Source organism: Actinia tenebrosa, unplaced genomic scaffold (genome assembly GCF_029948245.1).
Source record: "Actinia tenebrosa isolate PJP-AT-01 unplaced genomic scaffold, QUT_ActTen_1.0 PGA_scaffold0__85_contigs__length_37466705, whole genome shotgun sequence".
Classification (NCBI taxonomy): domain Eukaryota; kingdom Metazoa; phylum Cnidaria; class Anthozoa; order Actiniaria; family Actiniidae; genus Actinia; species Actinia tenebrosa.
In genome coordinates this window covers 16,101,982-16,123,903 of record NW_028292569.1, presented here as the reverse complement: position 1 = coordinate 16,123,903, position 21,922 = coordinate 16,101,982, and the positions used below count along the sequence as shown (strand labels likewise).

At 42.8% G+C, this 21,922-nt stretch overlaps 2 protein-coding genes across 2 annotated transcripts; one reads left to right on the top strand and one right to left on the bottom strand.

Moving 5' to 3' along the window:
• The first annotated feature begins 21 nt into the window (after positions 1-21).
• Positions 22-4,295, top strand: LOC116301642 (armadillo repeat-containing protein 6). The gene is made up of 4 exons (XM_031710732.2): positions 22-333; positions 1,399-2,117; positions 2,592-2,861; positions 3,450-4,295. The coding sequence occupies exons 1-4, from the start codon at positions 120-122 to the stop codon at positions 3,666-3,668; spliced, it is 1,422 nt and encodes a 473-aa protein (XP_031566592.2). The 5' UTR covers positions 22-119; the 3' UTR covers positions 3,669-4,295.
• Positions 4,296-4,561: 266 nt separating this feature from the next.
• On the bottom strand, positions 4,562-5,729 carry LOC148913581 (protein mono-ADP-ribosyltransferase PARP16-like). The gene is made up of 2 exons (XM_089033277.1): positions 5,350-5,729; positions 4,562-4,985 (listed from the first exon to the last, which is right to left on the bottom strand). Exons 1-2 carry the CDS (start codon positions 5,571-5,573, stop codon positions 4,850-4,852), a joined length of 360 nt encoding a protein of 119 aa, XP_088889403.1. The 5' UTR covers positions 5,574-5,729; the 3' UTR covers positions 4,562-4,849.
• Positions 5,730-21,922: the final 16,193 nt, after the last annotated feature.

Genomic DNA, 21,922 nt, shown 5'->3' with positions numbered 1-21,922 from the left:
CAGACGAAAAAGCGCGGATTTTTTAGTTAGAAACGTAAAGTTTCCCAACAACAGACAATTTTTTTTGTCTTTTAGGACAAATTTAGCGGTTAAAAAGAGCTTGTTTTCTCTAATATAACATGGCGCAGCCTAAGAGAATTACTCAAGAGACGTTTGACACTGTAGTTCGTGAAAATATCGATGAATTTGACATGGATTTAGACGAAGCTGTTGTGGATGCCAAACAACAGTTTGAGTCTCAAGGCGTTGATCTGAGTAACTTGATTACTACGTATGTGAGAGAGCCAGGAAGTGATGGATCTGATGGAATAAGGCACAGTAATCCAGTCAAAGGTAGGGTATAAAAAGGGCCACTCCCAGCTTCGCACAACCTTAAATGAGGGCATATGGTCTATTTTGGGTATTTCTTGGGTGTAGAGGACAAATTGTACGTAATTCAATAGAAACCTATTGTATTCTTTATAGTTTCGTTATAACTTGGAATCTTTTGTTGTGGCTATTGATTTGCATAGACTGTGTCCTGTATATGAAGTAAGAATTATGTAAAGCCCCCTGAATACATGCCGAACTCCCCCCCCCCTCCCCCCACACCCACCCACCCACACACACGAATATAAACCCACCCAGTTATGCAGAAGGCAAGAGAATCTGGAACAGTGGAGTCTATATTTTGGGTTCTCTTAATTTTTACAAAGACTTCCAAATGCCGGACTCTCAGTTCCAGATTTCAAGGGTCAAAATTTCATGGATTCTAGATTAAAGGGTGCTGTGCAAAAGAATTTATTAATCTTTTGTTTTTCAATCCCCAGTCCACTCCCCTGGGGACATTAGACTACCCACTAATCTTTGTTATGGTAAATTAACCAAAGCAAACACCAAGAAGTGATCAAGGGAAATAGACAGGGACTGATTACAGTCTAGAGGAGTTTTGGTATGACTGTGAAAAGCTCATGGCACAAACATGATCATGATATGGCAAGAGATATGCCAGAGCAATCGCATTGAATTGCACAAGAATTTACTATCCATCCAATCAAATGCCCGAAACATGGCATGAACACGGTGTGGAACCGGTCTTGTCAAGGTCACGGCACTGCCAGACCAATCACATTGCGAGAGAAAGAAGTTTGCCAATCAAATTCCTAGAAAGCATCACAGCTGAAGCAAGGCATGCATATGGCACCGACTTTTTCACAGTCATACGAAAACTACTTCAACACATAGAGCAATTTTATATCCCATTTAAGATTTTTAGATACATGTACAATTATCTAAAAAAAACCTCAAAATTTGTCCGTCAAACAATATCTAATTGCAGCTATTTTGTACCAACTAGCTTGTAATTTTTTAATGGATATTTGACATGAAATCTTTTAATTTATTATCTTGTTTTCAAAGATTTACTTGATAAAATCAAATCATCTATGGAGACTAATAATACAGAACAACTGGCAGATGCATTGGAAAAATTTCAGTCAGAATGCAATGGCAATGAAGAAAAGAAAAAATTTGCCACACACAATGGAGGATTAGATACTCTAGTGTCATCTTGCAGGCATTTGAAGTCAACACCAGAACATTTGGTCAAAGGACTTGAAGCCTTAAGCTCCCTAGTAAATGGACAAGCTAATATACTTGATAAAGATGCTATAGAACTCTTGTATGGGATCCTCAAGGACTACAGTGAAGACTCTAAAGTTTTTGAGAAAGGATTAAAAGTAGTAAGACTTAGTTGTATTAAAAGTGAATCAAACCGGCAGACCTATGTCAGTCTGGATATCATCCCTTATTTGGTTAACACTTTGAAAAACCAGAAGCCAAGCCAGGCGTGGATCATCAAAGAAATTTGTGCATTGTTGCGAGTTTTGACATTTGATGATGACATGAGTGTTCCGTTTGGAAAGGCACATGACCATGCAAAGCTCATTGTTGCCGAGAACATCTTTACTGTCATTCTTGACATCATGGAGGACGTAAGGGGGGATATTGGTACACTCAGTGAGCTGTGTTCTACTCTTGGACGACTATTTGTTAGGGATGAATACTGTAAAGAGTTTGTGGACATTGGAGGACTAAAAAGGGTCTTGCGATTATTAGAAGAAAATATTGAACATCAGGTAAATGGCCTTCACAGCTAATATTTCATATTTTCAAGGGCTTTTCTAAAAATCTTATTGGATTTACCAATCAATGGTGTACGGAAAGCCTGAAACAGGTTTTACAACCAATTTGATAAGGCTACTGTCATATCAATTTACAATCTAGAAGTTGATTTTTGTGGAGGGAGGAAAAACTGGAGAACCCAGAGAAAAACCCTTCGAGGTACAGGAGAGAACCAACGAACGACTCTACTCACATATGACACTGAGAGCATATCATGAAGCGGTCTTCCTTTTACACCTTCATTTGTGCTCCGATCTAACACCATACTGTATTCTCCAATATGGAATCCAACACTACATGGTTTACTAAGAGAGAGAATTTAAAACAAATATGCAAGGCAATAGAATCCTTTTACTTTATTGTCGATGCACTGACCAAGCCATAGTTACTTCTTATTGTATACTTAATTTTTTTCCTTTAATTATCAGACAATAGCCAAGAATGTGTGTGCAGTACTAAGAGCTGTTTCAGGCAATGATGACGTAAAGATAACAATCATTGAATCACAAGGGATGGAGTTGATTATCATGGCTATGAAAGCACACGAGAAGCAAGAATTTGTCGCAGAACAGGGTTGTGCCGCCCTCGCTTCCATATCACTCAGAAACCCAGCTAACTGCAGGGCCATTGTGATGGCTGGTGGACCAGAGGCTATCTTGAAAGCTATGCAACTTCACAGTGATGAGGTTGGTGTTCAGGTGAGTGGTGTATTCTTTAATGTGTTGTTACACACGTCTCTCTTCGGTGGAGGAAAGTTTTATGACCCCTTCTACTAACCTTGTACAGTTTTTGCCACTCTCCATCACACACATGTATTAACGCAAAACTTGATAACCACAACCCTCCACACATACAAGATCCTTTAAACGACATTTTCCATTTATTAGATTAGTACAACCGTATATCCATGAAATAGCACATGAACTAAATAGCAATAAACACATCTATTTCTTTGTTTTCAATCCTTTCATTGGTGCTATTTTGTACTTATTATTAGTTAGAGTACAAACACTAAAAGTCTGCAACACTTTGCACTATTTAGTAGTAAATAGTGCTAATTAAACAATAGAAAACAATAGGATTAGCATAATTTAGCAGTATTTATGTTACACACTTATAGTGTTTGTACTCTAGTACTATTTCAGATATATGGTTTGCACGCTAGTTTTCAAGCAAAATTAAGTAAAGAATGCTACTCAAAAATTGGTGTCCATAGAATTTGGGCCAACTGCATACTAACACCTTACTGACACTCTATACTGGTATACTCCTGCTATTTACAATAGAAACAAGGCTGCCTGGCCATTCGTAACTTGGTAGCACGAAACCCTGAGAACTGTGAGCCAATACTTAGTGCAGGAGGGGAAGTCCAAATACGACATGCTTATCACAAGTTCTCAGAGTGTGCAGATCTGGCCAAAGCAGCTCTTAGAGACCTTGGATGTGAAGTGGAGTTGAGGGAATTGTGGACTGGTCAGGGAAGGCAGTTGGCTGAGGATAGGTAGTAAAATGTATGTGTGGTAGGCTATTGATTGTACGGTAGAAAAATGTGTGAAACTAAAGTCTGTTTAAAATTAAAATTAGGTTAAAAGACGGTAATAATATCAATCTTCTTGTCACTGCTAATGTGTAGTTTCATAAATTATCCATACCCCCTCCAGGAAAGGTCCCTACCCCTGGAAATTCCAATTTTCTTCCATACAAACTCTGTAATTTTGTTTTTCTCTGACCCCTCTACCCCTCACAAATCCCAAATTCCTCTGGGGGGAGGGGTATGGATAATTCCTGGAACCACACAATAATACGTGAAATTCTGCAACATGTTCGTAAAACATGCTTTTTTTCAAGATGAGAAGTATGAAATGTAATGAAATATTGTATTTGAAATGTTTTGTAGGAAACACATGAAATGCTCCAGTAAATGTATACCAGCATTTCAGCATTTCAGCATGATTCTTGCATCAAGTTGTATTTTAATATAGCAAGATTCTTTTGTTTTTTTAAAAATGTAGGATATTGAGTTGTATAGAATGGTCTGAACCCAGGTGAATGAATGTTAATTGAAGTAATATGATCATCCGGGTGGATGTAGTCCTGAGGACTGTTTGATGTGACTGACTTTTCGACAACCTGAGCGGAAGTCATCTTCAGAGTCAAGTGAAGAATAAAAGTCAGATAAAAATATGAGCAATCTGACTTTTATTCTTCACTTGACTCTGAAGATGACTTCCGCTCAGGTTGTCGAAACGTCAGTCACATCAAACAGTCCTTCTCAGGACTACATCCACCCAGATGATCATATTACTTCGATTAACAGCATATTGAGTGTTAAAACATTGCAATGTAATTATTTTACAATTTAATATATTTACGGTTTGTTTTAATATTAATAATTTATGAATGACAAGGGTAATGTACTAGTATTATAACTATTTCTTCTTCAATACTTGCTGGCTGAAACATAAATTATTCAGAGATGATTTTATCCATGTTCACCAGAGTGCAGTCAGATGACAGACTGATCTTACAAAGTACACTACAAATAATTAAAGAAAAGAAAAGAATGAAGAATAACATTTTCTTATTGCAATAAAATATTTTATTTGCTCCAACATAATTTCAATTTGAACTTTACAAGTTTAAAAATATCTTTTTTTATACATAATTTTGTTAATTCAAGATTGGTCTACAACTGGCTGTGAGGAGATCCAAATATTTTGCTTTGAATGTTACTGAAAGCTCTGCTTCTAGACAATCCAAGTATTATGAGGACAAGAATATAGAAAATTATTATCCATGCAAACCACGTCCCAGGAGATGTCCTGAAATTATATAATTTAAGAAACTGGATTAAGAAATTGGCATTTGTATGCAGTTTAGACCTTGAACTTCAAATTTTTATCACTGAAACAACCTCTGGGCTTATATAAGTTTGGAGATGGGTAGGTTGCATACATTAAAAAAAAACTTCTTCTTTGTCTGTTATTTTTATACACTGAAAAATGTATACAAATCTACTATGACTAGTGTTTTTATACATACAAAGGCCTTTACTTTTGAATCTCACTTTGCCTATAAAAGATAAAATTTCTTTGGTTTTTGTTAATGTCAATTTTGTATCCCCTAGTATTCAGTATTTCTGGGAACAACTGTACTACATATCAAGCAATGCTCAACTAGCCTTACCTACTCTCTGCCTTGCGTTTCTCAGCATAAACCATCAAATATTTCACCCTCAGTAACTGATTATTAGTGACCACATAATATCTTTCTGGGACGTCACCCCCTTCACTATTTTGAGCCCTTGCTCTGGTCCCAGATTGGCGCTCAACTCCATTTCTGGTCTTTTTTTCCAAGGTACATTTGACATCGGGGTGATCCAAGACTTCACATACGGCCATACAGCTCATTTTTGCACCTAATATACTATTGTTCCATAAATGGCTGTACTTGCTATATGTTATGGATACATTCAAGTCGCTTGATAAGTAAGTTCCTTCTCCAAAAAGGGAGTTCTAAAACAATAACGAATACAATGATTATTTCACAGGATGAAAGTGTCGTAGTATAGACCACAATTTTATTTGGCCAAGAGATGGTGAGTATGGTTGTTATTATAAATACATTTTACCCACTATCTCACTTCTGATTGGTTGACATCCCTCAGCCAATCCCTAGTCTATGCGTACTTGACATGATAAATGTATTATCTGCAGGAAAACCTACGAAGGACAGTAGTATAGGGGATGGGGGTTCCAGCGCAACGACCACATGAGGATTACCCGCCTAAGGTACCTCCTGAGATTTACACCAGTTTTACCCGCATCCCGTGCTGAGGGTTCCAGCGCAACGACCACCGGAGGATTACCCGCCTAAAGTACCTCCTGAGATTCGTACCGCGATTACCCGCATCCCGCGTCTATGTAAGATATGTTAGTCTATATATGGAGTGCGAAGATTGTAAGAGAACTTTTAAGAAAGAAGTGGACTTGAAGAAGCATTTAAAGATGAAGACGAAATGTATGAGCAGCTATGATTGTGGATGTGGTGAGAAGTTTGAGACTAAGGTTAAATTGTTTTGGCATTGTCAGGATTGTGAGTATGACTACGACGATCTGAAAAGGGTCTGGAATTAGGTATAAGATATCTCCTATTATATAGATGGAATCCCAAAGCAATTTCGAAACGGTGTCAATACCCGGTAACGGTGAGATTGATGTTAGACAGTTTTGGCGTCAGTCAGAAAGGAAGGTCAAGAGAACGCTTCGAAAAGGCATAGAAGAATTAGGAGCCCTGAAAGCGAGTATAATGGTAGAAGTAAGTTTGTCAAAAGATGAGGCAACGACGACAGCAATGCTGCGATCAAAGTCGTTAGTGATATTAGAGTCCACCAATCTGGATAAGTCACTCAGCGAAGCCTTAGAAGTAATAATGGAGTCGCTGTCTAACTACACGAAAGAAGGATCAGGTTGGACAGTGGAGGAGGTAGAAGGTATGGAGGTTAGCATGGCAAGGTACGTACCAATACGAGGAGGAAGTTACGTGCCCCTACCAACGTGGGTAGAAAGGAAAAAAGCCATAGTCAACGTAAAAAATGACGACAACCGCTGCTTTATGTGGGCAATACGATCCGCGCTGTATCCAGTAGATAAGGATCCCTGTAGGACAAGTAAGTATCCCACAGACGATTTAGAGTGGGATGGTGTGGAATTTCCCATGCAGTTGATAGACATCCCCATATTTGAGGAAATAAACGATTTAGCAATTAACGTTTATGGAGTCAGAGACCAAACGATAGTACCACTAGTGTTGTCAAAGAGTAAAGGAGAACGAATACACCTTTTCTACCACGGCGGACATTATTCGTGGGTTAAACATATTAGCAGACTGTTTTACAGACACACCAAACACAAAGGTAAGAAATACTTCTGCGATTGCTGCTTATTATCCTTTACCAGCGTTAAAGCTCTAAAGGAACACGATGAAATATGTCGCGGAGTCGAAGAAGTGGCGCAACGGATCCAGATGCCCACAGATAAGAACCTATCCTACTCAGACCATCAAAAGCAGATGCAGGTGCCTTACGTGATATATGCAGACTTTGAAGCGTTGATAACTAAGGAAGAGCAGAAAAGTGGTGCCACGAATAAGGTGGGATTACACGAGATTTGCTCCTTTGGTTACATAGTAGTCAGATCAGACGGTAAGGCTAACCCTCCTGTAATTTACCGAGGTAAGAACGCAGCTAATGAGTTTCTAGAAGCATTGCGAGAAGAGGAGGAAGAGATAAGAGAACAATTAAGACACCCAAAGAAGATGGTATTTACCAAAGAAAACCAGGAGGCTTTTACCAAGGCAAAGAAATGCCACATTTGTCAACATACGCTTCTCCAGTTTGGAAGACGAGCCAAGAAAGCGTGGGACGAAGATGGAAAGTATTTAGGAGAAGCTCATTTTAAATGCGGGAAGTATGCTAAGAAGGGTGAGAAGCCGGGAAAGCCCTCCACGCATTGCATTCACTGCCACAAAGCATTCGTTGAGGATTTCTATGTGGATAAGGTTAGAGATCACTGCCACATCACGGGTAAATACAGAGGAGCGGCTCATTGGAAATGCAACATAAACTTCAAAGTAGACCCAGAAATGGAAATACCCGTATTCTTTCATAATTTAAGGGGTTACGACAGTCACTTACTCTTACAAGGAACGGACGGCTCCGAAGTAAAGTGCATACCCAACAACAAAGAAAGGTACATGTCCGTAACTGTAGGCAAGCTGAAGTTCTTAGACTCACAGCAGTTCATGGCGGACTCCTTAGCAAACTTGGTTAAATACAACACGGAGTTCCCCATTTCCAGTCAATACGGCGCGGAAAGGAAAGGAGTCTACCCATACGAATACATGGATTCCTGGGAGCGATTCGAAGAGCCCCTACCACCTAAAGAGAGATTCTACAGCACCCTAAACGAGTCTGGTATAAAGGACGAGGAGTACCAGCATGCGTTAGATGTGTGGGAAAAGCACTCCTGTGAGAATATGGGAGACTACCACGACATCTACCTACGTTCAGACGTAGTGCTGCTCGCGGATGTTTTCCAAAGCTTTCGAAAGATGGCAATGGAATACTACGGGTTGGATCCAGCGAACTTCTACACGGCTCCTGGACTTAGTTGGAGTGCGCTTCTAAAGAAGACAAACGCGCAACTGGATTTCCTAACGGAATACGACATGTACCGCTTTATGGAAGACGGTATCCGCGGCGGTGTTTGCGGACCCAGCAGACGATACGCCCGCGCGAACAATCCCACGGTGGAGTACGACCCGGAGAAGCCAACCACATACATCTTCTACTTAGACGCAAACAACCTCTACGGTTGGGCAATGTCGCAGTACTTACCTGTACGCGACTTCGAATGGGGCAACATAAAGCCCATAGAGTTTTACCTAAACGTAGGCAAAGAAGACGACAAAGGTTACGTGCTGGAGGTGGACCTGGAATACCCAGAGCACTTGCACGACGAACACAATGAGTTCCCCTTAGCACCAGAAGCGATAGAGATACCATTTAAGCAGCTAAGTCCGTTGCAGAGGGAAATGTGCCCTGGTTACAAACCGTACAGGAAACTAACTATGAACCTGATGGATAAGAAGAAGTATGTGGTGCATTACCGCAACCTGCAGTTCTATGTGCGCCACGGCTTACGCGTGAAAAAGATCCATCGCGTTTTGAAGTTCACGCAGGAACCATGGATGCGCTCCTACATTGACTTTAACACACAAAAGCGTACACAGGCAAAGAATGACTTCGAAAAGAACCTGTTTAAACTAATGAACAATAGCGTATTTGGTAAGACAATGGAGAACATCCGCAAGCGCGTAAGCATAAAGATAGCCAGCACCAGAGAGGAAGCAGAAGCATACGTATCACAGCCTGGATTCGTTAGATACGTAGAAATGTTAAACTTCTACGTGATTCACATGAAGAAAGCGAATCTATTCCTGAATAAACCCGTATACACGGGGTTTACAGTGTTAGACCTATCAAAGCTGCTCATGTATGAGTTTTACTACGACAAGCTAAAACCGAAATACGGCGATAAGTGCCGCCTCTTATACACCGACACCGATTCCTTGATACTAGAGGTGCAGACGGAAGACATTTACGAAGACTGTGTTCCCGACATCGATGAATACGACACCAGTGATTACCCACGCGACCACTTTCTTTACTCCCCTAAAAACAAGAAAGTAATCGGAAAAATGAAGGATGAGATGAAAGGAAAACCCATCGTGGAATACGTGGGTCTGAAACCTAAGATGTACAGCGTGCTAAAGCTGGACGGTGTAGAAAAGAAAGCCAAAGGCGTAAAAAAATACGTGGTTAAGAAGGACATTACGCACGAGTCCTACTTGAAGGTACTGCGTACGCGTAAGGAACAGCGACATAAGATGAACAGCCTGCGCAGCTATGGTCATCAGATACATAACGTCACGCAGGAGAAGGTGTCACTGTCTGCATTTGACGGTAAGAGGTGGATGTGTGATGATGGTATTCATACGATAGCATTCGGACATCACACGATAAGCAGTTCTTCCATGACGAACCCACGAGTGGGACCATCATAAAGATAATACAAGATGGGCTGACCCTTCTTAGCTATCGCACTTCGGATCTGGTAAGTTTCCAAAGACCAATTAGGATCCGTAGCTCTTTTGGATCCTCCTTCTAATTCACCCGGCTCATAGAGATATCGAACCGTGACATTACCTAATCTTTTTTCATGGGGGAAGACCGCCCTTGAACTTCTGACGAAGGACTTGTGTTCCACGTGTTTCTTTTTTATGGCATCTTTGGGTTTCATTCCCGTAGCCCTGGCCGCCTCGTTGTTCAAAGCCGCGACGACCTGGGGGAGCCTCTGAGTCCATTCCCTGTTGCGTTTGGAGGGATCTTCCAGCTCTTTCCAATACTGGTATCCAAAGAGACGCTCAGCCAAGGTTTTATTAAATCTTTCGACGATGCTCTGACCCCTGTGGTACTCAGCTTTGGCTCTCCTAATTTTAGTGTCGTGGTCTTTCAGGGTCTTAGTAACCACGCCCATGAACTCCGTTCCCGCATCCACTTGCAACAGCTTAGGCCATTTCAAGACGCGCTTATAAATCCTACCTAGGGCTTCTGCGACTTCCCCAGAATCCTTGCTGGTTATGGGTTCGGCGTCCTTGTATCTGCTTGCGATATCGACTACGGTCAAAGCGTACCTATAGGTCTTCTTTCTCACCTTGTCGTGCGGTAAGAAGAGCAAATCCGCCTGATGAACTTCATTAGGGGTATTTACGGTAAAGCTGGGCCTGGGAATGTACTTGGGCACGGGAAGATAAACCTGCCAGAGGGTTTGTTTTCTTAGCCAGTTCTTAGCCGTTTCTTCTGATACCCTGGCCGCGGTCGCGAGTTTCTTGATGGCCGACGCTCCTTTCCAATAGCCTTCAGGCCCATAGTAAATCCTTTTAAGTTTGTCCTCTACGCGGCCCATTATATGAATTCCAAAACAAGATTGATCTTACGTCCGTTAAAATCCACCGTCTTTCCGTCCACTTTAATGGTGATGTTTATGCTTTCTACCAAATTAGACAAATCATAGCTTAAAGAATGGGAGTGTATTCTACCAGGTCAAATGGATTACCTTTGGGTAGAAACTTGGACATAAGAGAAGACTTTTCTCCATTGTTGTAACTATGGACTAAATCGCAATAGACTTCGTAAGAGGATGCGACTTTCCATTTTACATCATATGTACTGCCGCTATTTATCGTGGTACTAGTAAGACCCAGGAGTTCTACCAATGAACTGTCCTTTAAATTGACGCTTCCATTATTTTTCTTAAATGTCATTTCATGGGGTAATCCTGTGGTAAGAGTATATCCATGCTTTGCTAGCTCCTTAGCCAGTGTTATAGGTGTGTATTGGGAATCTGGTATTTTTGGTTTGGCGGCATTGTCAACGACAAAGCCATCAATTAAATTATACCAAGAATTGTACAAAGAGCAACTAACCAACCGAACCCTTTCCGCGCGGATGGGAGGATTCAGATAAGTGGTAAAGTCATTCTTGTCGCTTTCCAAAAAGACGATCATTATATTAGATACGCCAAGGCCACGCCTCCTGCCAGCCCTGCGACTCCTACGAAGACCAACTCACTATTTTTTTGTTTCTTAGAAGGCTGGTAGTAATTCTTAAAGTCAGGCTTCTTTAACACCACTGTTGGGTGCGCCTGCGAATAAAGTTTGAAGGCGTAGTCTGTGTTTTCGAAGTTCTTATCCGCCTGCATTTTGTCTTGGTAATTCTTATCCAACCAATCCCTGTAGGCTTGTCTTTTTTTATTCCAAGCCGCCACGTCCCGCTGATATTTCTCCAGCGCTAAGTCGTGCCTTTTTCTTTCGGCGTTAGATTCTGCGTTTTTATCACCGCTAACTAATTTATCCAGATATCTACCGCCATAATTAGCTCCTGTAAATGCTAAAGCTGCAATAACTCCACCTGCGACTAAGCTAACCATTATATGTTAGGCAGGTACTTTTCCTTTCGTAGGTAATCCTTTAGCAAGATAGCCCCGCCAACGGCAGCGGTCATTTTAGCGAAATTAGCGAAGCTCTTGCTTGGGTCTTCAGTAAAGTCTTCTTTGAGCACTTTCTTACCTACCCAACCAATACCCGCAACAATAGAGGTAATGATAGCTGCCTCTTCAACAGTTTTCAACAATGCAGTCGACATTATATTACAAAGCGAGAAGGTCATTCCATTTCAGGGATTTTGTTTTTTCTGACCTCCACAGGTGCGTGATATGTTGGGGCCTCCCACTTTACTTCTGGCTTCATATTCCGCCATTGTAAGTAAAAGCTGCCTGCTGCTATAGCAATTCCTAACGCGCTGATGACATAGCCGGGATTCCAAAAGGATTCGCTTTCGTCCTCCACCTTTTCTTCTTTTTTGGCTTTATTCTTTCTGTTCATCTCCGCGAGCTTCTTTCCCGCGGCAACTCTGCCTGCAGATTTAGGCTTGGTAATCTTCTGCTCCTCCTGAGGTTGTTCTTCGGTGCCACTCATCTTATATCTAAGGACTTGAAGGACTTGACAAGTAACTTGACGATGACTTGACAATGACTTGACAATGACTTAATTAAGTACTTAAGATGACTTGACTAAGTACTTAAGGATGACTTGACTAAGTACTTAAGGACGACTTGACTAAGTACTTAAGGACGACTTGACTAAGTACTTAAGGACGACTTGACTAAGTACTTGACTAAGTACTTAAGACGACTTGACAATGACTTGATTAAGTACTTGAGGTGACTTGATCATCAGCAAGTGCGACCTGGAAGACCTTTTCGACTTCTCTGTCCTTCTTGAAGTCCTTCCAAGATGTTCCAAAGGAACCTAGTACCTCTTTCAAGTCAACGTGCTGAGCTACGTGAAGTGCCGCAGAGGCTACTGCCATTAACTTACCGCACTTCAAAGACAACCAGCCGCAGGTTATCTTAAGTTCTTGGGATATGACATAGTCATCTCTTATGTCCTTCCGCAGTTGCTCCACATCGTCTATGGGCAGTGCAAGTCCAAGTAATTTAGTCGCAAGTCGGATAGCGGAGTCTGCGACGGCGTCCGTGGTCTTACTTGCAAGGGCGACCTCGTACCTCTTATGGAACTTTTTGACTTCCTCTTCTGACAACTTGTTAACTTGCTCATGGGTAAGTTCCTTACCTATCATTTCTTTACACTTCCCCGAAGACACAAGGATGTTGAGTTGTTCCTTGAGGTTACTTTCGTCTAACTGTGTGGGGACTTCATCTAAGAGCTGCTCAATCTCCATATACATTAGGAGTTAAAGCTCTTTATTGAATACGGAAACCTCAAAGAGAAGATCATCTTGGAATGTTGATGCGTCTTTAATTGTCGCATGTATCCATGTAACTGTTCCTTGCTTATTTCACCGCCGTAGTCGCTTAAGATGGTTTCCAGGTCAGACTTGCTCGGAGTATAAAATACGACCAGGGAGCCTATGTTTTCCCTAAAGGGCTTAGAGACACTGGTAAGCTGCTGCGAGAGCAACCAAACGCTAATATTGTCGTGTCTACCGCTGAAGGCAAGCTTCACTAATTCGGAGGTGCGTCTTTTTACGTCGTCCCCGCAGGCGATGTCATCCAGTATGAGCAAGGTTTGTGTATCTTTAGGGAATTGCTTGTGCCAGAACTTCAAATGGCTGGATAACTCATTAGGATCTAAAATATCTACGAAGAAGTCGTCATCTTTCGCTCCTATACCTTCCCAGGTGCGGTTATTCACGTAGGTGGGACAAAGCAGCACTATGTAGTCAAAGCGGTATCTAAAAGGTCCTAATAGCTGCTCCACGACGAATTGGGTCTTTCCACAGCCGGTGGGTCCTACTATCAGAGTATTACAAGGTATGTGATCTGGGTTCATATATATGGAGCCAGTGGAAGCAGTAAGAAGGATTACCGCCGACGCAAAGGATAAAAAAGACATCATAGAAATGCAAAGGGAGGAGATAGACCGGTTAAAAGAGCGCGTGCAGGAATTGTACGATGAAATGTGCAGTCTGAAGCGTGCAGAACGGTTTGGTGCGCTGATAACGATAGCGACGTGGGCTAAGGAGTCCGTTAAGGACTTTATGCGATATCCTATGTAAGTATATGGATTACATTTGCATGGAGTGTGGACAAGCATTCGAAACCCAAAGCGAGTTAAACCATCACTTAGATTGGCTGTAAGACCTTCAATATATGGATTGTATTACATGTGAACTACCTGCCGACTGCATAATCCCTCCCAAAACGCCGATATCCAAACCGTGTAAAAAATACACCTGCCTTCATTGTAATAAGGTATTCCCTGAAGGATCCTTTGTCAGGCATTGGTGTCCCACAAATCCTAAAGCACAGCAAACTTTAGCTGACGCCCAGAAAGAGAATCTGTAAGATGGTCTTAGTTTTCTTTAATATTTATCGTTTGCATGGTGCTTCTAAGGACTACCTTAATTTTCTTTAGAAATTATTGTTGATGACTAACATCAACAAAGAAACATAATTAAGATTAAGATCTGGTTTGAAACTCTTTTGCAAGGTCATGAATTACTAAGGACCGCCTATTAAGCATTTATTTCCCCTTGTTATAATGAACTGTAACGAATGCAATCGATCTTTTAGTAGCCGACAAAGACTCCAATACCATGTCGAAAGGAACGTCTGCAGGCGCCCTAAAGCTACCACTATTTGCGACATTTGTAGCCGGGTCTTTAGCAGTCCACAGGCGTTGAAGTACCACATCGACAATGCCGTCTGCAAACGCACCCGAGACGATAACACTCTTTGCGGTAACTGTAATAAGCACCTAAGCAGTGTCCAGTCTTTGGACTACCATGTCCGCCACCGTGTTTGTCTTAAGGGAATTTGCCCACGCTGCGACAGCGACATTAAAGACGATTGGCATGTACATCGTTGTCGCCCCTATCGCTTGGTTGAAATTACCTGTGAGGAACACGGTGACGTAGCATCGCGCTGTTGCCCCGAGGAAACTGCAAGGCGCCTAACGAGACATAAAAAAGAGGTGGACGAGCTCTTCATGATCTTCGACCAATACGAAGGCACTCCTTGGGAGAACCAGGAGTACTGGGAGGCTCTTTGCGATCGTTGTGGTTGTCAACGTAGCGGTCAACACATTTGGGAGTGTCTGTACCCCAAAGTGGAGCCCGTAGGCACATTCGAAGACTACATGGTGTCGTTTCGCCGCTACATTAAACAGAACTTAAGGGATAAGCAGAAATTACATTAATATATGTTTGCAGCAGCAGCTTTCATAGGTGGTGTCTTAATTACCGTATCCGCTTACAACATAACAGAAAAAATGAGGTCCGCCGTAGCAGACCAATACTTAGCCGCTCATGAGGATGACTTCTAATCGCAAAGAGGATTAGCATCCACCTTCCTTTCTACGTCGAACTTCCATCGACCGCTGACCTTACCATAGCTGCGTATGTGTGTGAATTCCTCACCTTGAAGGACGTACCTCACGCAGTCCGGTGCCCATAGCGTGCACTCTTTACCGTCGCATTCCAAGACCAGTCTTAAACGGCTGATGTCTTCGAAAACGACGTAATTTTTTATTTTGTATGTACGACCTTGAACTAATTCACGCCAGTGTGTCTGTTCAACTATCATTATATCTATGAAATATTCTTTGGTGAGTCCTTAACGCCTCCTGCGTCTTAAAAGCCTTAACACACCAAGGGCAAGGTACACGAATGCCTTCCGCGTAATAGTCGATCTCCCTGCATATAAGGTCGTAATCATTGCACACCATAGTTAGGTAACCATTTGCTTCGTATTGTGCGAGTAATGCCTTTTGTTTTGAGGATAATACGCCGTTACCCTTAGGTGTCTTCAACTCCAGGCATAACCCATTATGCTTTTTATGTGCATTGAGAACTAAGATGTCAGGCTGACCTGCCTGGTAACCTTTCTGCCAACATACTATTCTTTTTCTAGCTGAGTCCTGTAGTTCTCCAAGACCTGGTGCCAGCAGTAGGATAGGGTGAAATCGACGTATGTAGTTTACGACCTTCTTATGCAGGTCAAATTCATTTTCTATTTTGAATACCAACTTGTTAGGACTGTCAAAGCGCCGCTCTATTTCATACTTACCTGTTTTCCTGAGGGTAGGGAGAACGTCACCTAACACCCATTTTCTGAACTCCTTAGCTACGGACTTTTCAGATCCGAATATTAACTCATAAAGACCCATTTCAGTGATGTAAACGGAATGTGGTTGCGCATTAAGGGTGTCAGTCAGATTTACACCCTTTATAGATCCCAAAGTTACCTTGTTTTCCTCTGAGACGTGATCAGACACCGCTTTTCTGGAATTTACGTAACCCAAGGCATCAGCCACGGACTTTGCTTTGAAATAAAGTTTATCGCCTTGCACTATGCATTGCAGTTTGGTGTTGTTGTTTTCGAATACGCGAAGCATTATATACGTAAGGGATATTTTTATCCTTTCTTGGATGAGGGAGCGCAGCGCATTAATATGCAACGCTCTTTAGCTGATTCATTTCTACGCTCAGTTGCGCGTCAGACACCACGAAGATGTATGCGTTGATCTTGTCTGAGTCGCCTGCACCAGAGTTTACATCACGCTTGATTTCCAGGGTAATACCGTCCTGGGTATTTACCAGACGCAATCCCTGACCATGTAAATCCTCGTCGTCGGTGGTTCGCATGTCAATCCACAGTGCATACTTATCGGTAAAGAACTCGCCGGGTGCAACTTGATCCCCAAACTTTCTTTTTATTTCCCTGTAGATGTCTGAGGGCTTCATTCCCTGCGAATACACCTTATTTGGAACTCCATTGATGCTAATCCCGACGTTGGTGATGTTGGGGTTATGAAAGGCTTCAGAGTCGCGCTTACCGGCTTCATAAGGTTTGATAAATACCAACATCAGCCCCGTAAGACTACGACGCGGTAAATTAATGCTCTGAGTAATTACCGCGTCTGTCTTATCCAGGAAACTAAAGGTTTTGTACATTACCGCGTGGTCGTACAAGAAAGCCTTTCCGGAGCTGTATTCCATGCCAGCGCTACGTGCTAAATCTTCGGAATGTATGGTTTCATACTGCAATTCCAGGTTGGTAATGGCATATGGATGAATACTTCCCGACAACGCAGTGCTTAACCCGCCAATGATGTTAGTTATGTTGGCTAAGGTCACTTCAAACTGCAACTCACTCAACTGTCTAGGATAATAAACTCCGTGGCTGGTAATAGCCTCAAAGTCCAATGGTATTACGTATTTAGTACCATAGGCTGTCTTAATGGCCTTTGCATCTGCCACTGCGGTTTCTCCGCTGCCGTCAGTAGGTTGTGTCTTGGTAGGAGTCCTAACCTTACGTAAGATTGTGCTACCAATACCCTGCTCTATCTTTTGTGCCCTTTCGAATGCAGTCAACCACAGATCTTTGTAAGTGGTGTATAAGTCATAGTTGTTTAAGTCTAAGAGGGATTCCCCGGCAAACTTTACTCGCATCTTTGAAACGATGTTGCGACCAAGGTTGTTAACGATAATCCTTTCATCTGCGGTGGTAGGTTGCACCGTCAAATCAAACCTTAACGCCAGGGTGCCAGGAACCAACACTAGGTTATCTGTTAGGCGGGGTACGCCTACGTACAGCGTTTTCTCCAGGCTTTGCGCTAGAAGGCGTGAATGTAACCCGGTGAAAGGTGCGTTCTGCTTTCAGTCCGCCAACCTGCTTAGGTAATATATTGGGGTTTAACTTTGAGCTTATCATATATAATGGAAGTAGAAGGAACGGATTTCGATCCCCTTACCGAAGAAGGTCAAGTCGATATTAACGACGAAGAATACGACGCATGGACTAAAGGCCCGGAAACCGACCCCTTAATCTACGACGCAGCCTTACACGATAAATATGGTAGTAGATGGAAAAGCGTCAAGGCCACCTTAAATCGCATGTGGCAATCAAGACACCACGGCAAACCCATCCCTGAGTACTTGGAGCTTCAAAACATGGGTGAAGCAACCGCGCGGGAAACTGTAGAGTGGGCAATGCAAGAGCTAAATGAGCGTTATTCCCGTTTCGATGCTGACGACGTAAGGCTCACAGAACGCGGAAACAAAGTCCTCATAAGCGTCCAGGACCTGAGATATCCTGACAAAGACCGCTGGACGAAACCACAACCCCTTTTTGATAAAGATGGTGAAGTTAGGGGTGACGTCTCAAGATTAAAAGGCTTCCAGCGTGCCACTAGAAGCATGTTAGAAAGGTTGGAAACCCTGAATGAAAAGGTCGCGCTAGAAAAGCGCGTTGAGGGACTACAAGAAACGATGGAGGAAAGGGAAGCAGATTATATGCGACAAAACCGACTACTCCTTGATGCTCAAAAGAGAGAAGTTGACGACAAGAACCAAAGAATAATAGAAATGAGAGAACAAAGAAACAAAGCCCTACGTGATAGGGACCAAGCCCAAAAGGCCTTCGAACTTGCCTTGCAAGACCTAGACATAAACAAGGAAGAAGCTAAGAACTTACGTACCACCATAGCTAACTCTTTAGAGGAACGGCGGCAGTTGGTTGCTGAAATCAATGCTAAAGAAGAGCAAATCCGGCAAAGAGATCAGGCTATCGAAGACCTGGAGGGACAAATAGAGCGGCAGCAGGAAATAGTTGCAGATCAAACTCGCCCCGAAGAGGAAAGGGAAGCTGCTCAAAAGGAAGTAGAGACTCTTCAGGAGCGCCTTGCAGAATTACATGCGCAAAAGGAAAACCTGGAAAGAGAATTGGGGCTTACCACCAAGGAAAAGGTAAAAAGAGCCCTTTTGAAGTATGGTATTCCACTGGCATTCGCGGGTCGCTATTTCAAGCGTAGTAGGTGTGATCTTTTCTGCGCTTAAGGCTACAGGCGCAGGCGTAAAAAAATTAGGTAATGGACTAACGACCTTAGGAAAAAAGATGGCAGCCGGTTTGCCTGGGCTGCTGGGTTCGGTCGTTTCCTTGGCACTTAGGGCCGGCGGAGAACTGTTGAAGTTCGTGGGGAATAACATTTGGATCTTGGTCGTCGCTATTGGCGTGGTACTCTTGAAGAAGATGAGGGTTAATCTTATCCTTGTGTATTACTGGTGGCTTATCGTCGTCGGGCGCCCGAGGCGTCCTCGACTGGGGGATAAGTAAGATAGTATTCGCGCCGCCTTGATAATTTGGTATCAAGGGTATATGGCAGTCATAGTAGAAATAGACTTATGATTCCAAATAGCATCCTGTGGACTAACATCACTCCCATAACTAGTATTCATTCAACCGCACCGAGTTGGCGATCAGAGATACGATCGCTTGGGCGAATATGTAGCCCTCGCGTGTTGACAGTTGGCTATCATGTGAAAAGTCACCAGCGACTTGTTCTCGACTGACGTCTGCGGAAGATTCAAACGTAAAATGCGTCGAATGTCTATTATCATCTCTTTCTCTGTAGGGTAGCAATGGATGGTCATTCTCATCGACGATTCTAACCCCAAGCATTGCAGTCATTAAGCGCACTAATGTTAATGGTGCATATGATCATACCAAGGCCTCCAACCTTTACCTGTATACCGGTATCATACATACATCACCATAGGACAAGGTTTCCTCAAGAAGAAAAGAAAAACGAATCCTCCTTTACATGTGGATTCATATATTTAAACGACCTCAACACCGTAAGGGTGCTAATGGTTGCGTGATTATAAGTCGCATCTCTTTGATCTTCTATGCTATTCACGCAAAACGATCCCGGGTGTCATCTACACGCATTTGCAGCTTTACCTTTCCATGGCAGTTAGCAACCATGTGAAAGTCCAAGTCGTAAGATTTTCGTTGCTACTCGTTGGCGGCTCTACGGAAAAATGTTGTAGGCTCCCTGTTATTCGTTTTCGTACGCATGGGCTGCAGTATTCCGTTGTCGTCGCAGAAACGAAATCCTACGTTAGCATGACTGCTCGCGCCAATGCAAATGCTACAAAGGATAACTTCTTTCCTGAGTAGTTCAAATTCACAGACATCCCCGTAACATCAACCCAAGATGCCTGTGTGTATTTTTTCTCACCTGTGTAAGTCGTATAAACACAATCTACTCCAGCCATGTAGGGGTTGTTCATCGCCATATATAATAACTCAGACCAATGCTTGCAGCTGCTAGACCGGCCTTAGTAGGTTATGGTCATATTCCTCAGGTATCGCAGGTAGGACCTTCTTTGATGGTTCTTAACTGTGGGTAGCTCGTTTCGTGTGACTTTTTTGGCTTCTCTACGAAGTGGGGAATGTTCCTAAGAGTGTCAGAGTTCCACGTCGTTCACCCCCAAACTTCATATCCTTAGTAGCTCGTTGAAGTTTATTGTTGTATCCTACTACAGAACCAGCATTTATAGATAAATTACTAGGCATTAACCAACAAACCCGGGGGCTACTGCATAGTCCAACCTCGCCTTAGAATTTTGTATGGCTAGTTGGTAACGCTTGTACGCCCTTGCTAATGTCGCCCTCCAAGATTGAACTTTCAAATAAGATCAAGGCTTCGGCTCGCGTTTCTTCTGCGGCGCCCGTATTTCCGATTATGCTGGATCGGGTGTTACCTGAGCTCCAAGGATGGAATACACGTAAGCTTCTATGCTGCGGTTTTTTAAACGGGCAAGGCCGGCTTTGGTTAGTCCTTTACCTTCTGTGGGTATGAAATTAAGATATTGCTTTGTTTGCTCGTCGTTGGTAATTTTGATAATCAGTGGATTAGCCCCTGGCATACTTACCGCCCCTCGTCTTTGAACAAAGGTCCGTCTCTAACTTCCTTAGTGGTCTTAGCGTTTGGTTCAAAGAAGGTGCTACTGTCGTGAGTTTCTTTGTGATACCCAGTGTCCATCGTAGATTCAACGCATGAACTTCCTTATCACTTAGCTCGTGTCCATCAATCCCCCAATAAGCCCAAATATGCCCCAGACCATTGTTAGCGCCGGCAGTGCATCGGAAATCCTTCCCTACAACACCGCAACTCCTTACAAAGTCTATCATAAGCCGGCACGCTGTATTTATTATCCCTTGGATAAAACGTGGCATCTCCCGGCAGCGCAATAAACACCCCATTTCATGCAGTATTCTTCCTAACCCGTGTGAAGTGAAAATGAAACATAAATATTGAATTCTTCATCAAGCTTGCGCTTACACCACAGCCGCTAGTGGCACACCAAACTGCAAAGTTTAGTTGCTGCGGCCAATAACGCATGTTAGGACCACTTAACCATTCATGAGATTCCTTAGCGGTGGTATGAATAATGGGTAAGTCTTCGAAGATATCCCGCACCTTTAACGGAAAGGAATGCTTGTTAGAAATCCGCATGTTCAGCGTTAGGTCCAAGCTTGGGTGTTTATCAAATGAAACTGCGGGTATCGGATAAGTACTGGTACCCAGCAATAATTCCTTCGACCAACTGGGTTCAACATGCGTTGGCGCTGGCGTTGGCTTATGCATTGGCGAATGCTTCAGTTGATCGTCTATTCGATTAACCAGCGTAGGCTTCAAATCCTCGTTGCTGTACATCCTAGAGCCGTTCCGTTATCGTAAATACCATTTTGGAGTTGGCATTTCGATGTTCTTATCTTTATCTTACTGGGGTTTTCTTCGCATTGTGGAAACATTTACTAAATGCCGACTCCAATTCCAGTAATCCCGGTGTCGTCGATGTGGTGCTCTCAATATCATTCCCAAAAGCGTCGTACTTATTATAAGGGCGTATACCATCAGCGCCATTCACTTTATCTGAACGTCCTAAGGACACTACGAAGTAAACGGCTGACAAAAAAAGAAAACTTTCGTCGGACTAAAAGAAAACTTAATCCTGTGCTACTTGGAAAGGGCAGAATAACACTATGATAAAGTTCAGAAAAAAGTTACAGTCAGAGCCGAGTCGGTACAGAAGATTTTCGATAACTTCACGGGTCCATCTGTTGTGGTTAAAGGGCTCGGCGTGTACTTGCTTAATGCGACCGGGATAATTGTTGGAGTCCCGTTGGCCAGCGTTGGGCGCAGCTGTGGTTTATTCGGCTGTTGCTAGGGTATGATGAAACAGTTGTCAAGCCAAATATCAAGCATGACACCCTACCAATAGCTTGTCAAGAGTAACGGAAATTATATCATGACCCTTGTCTCA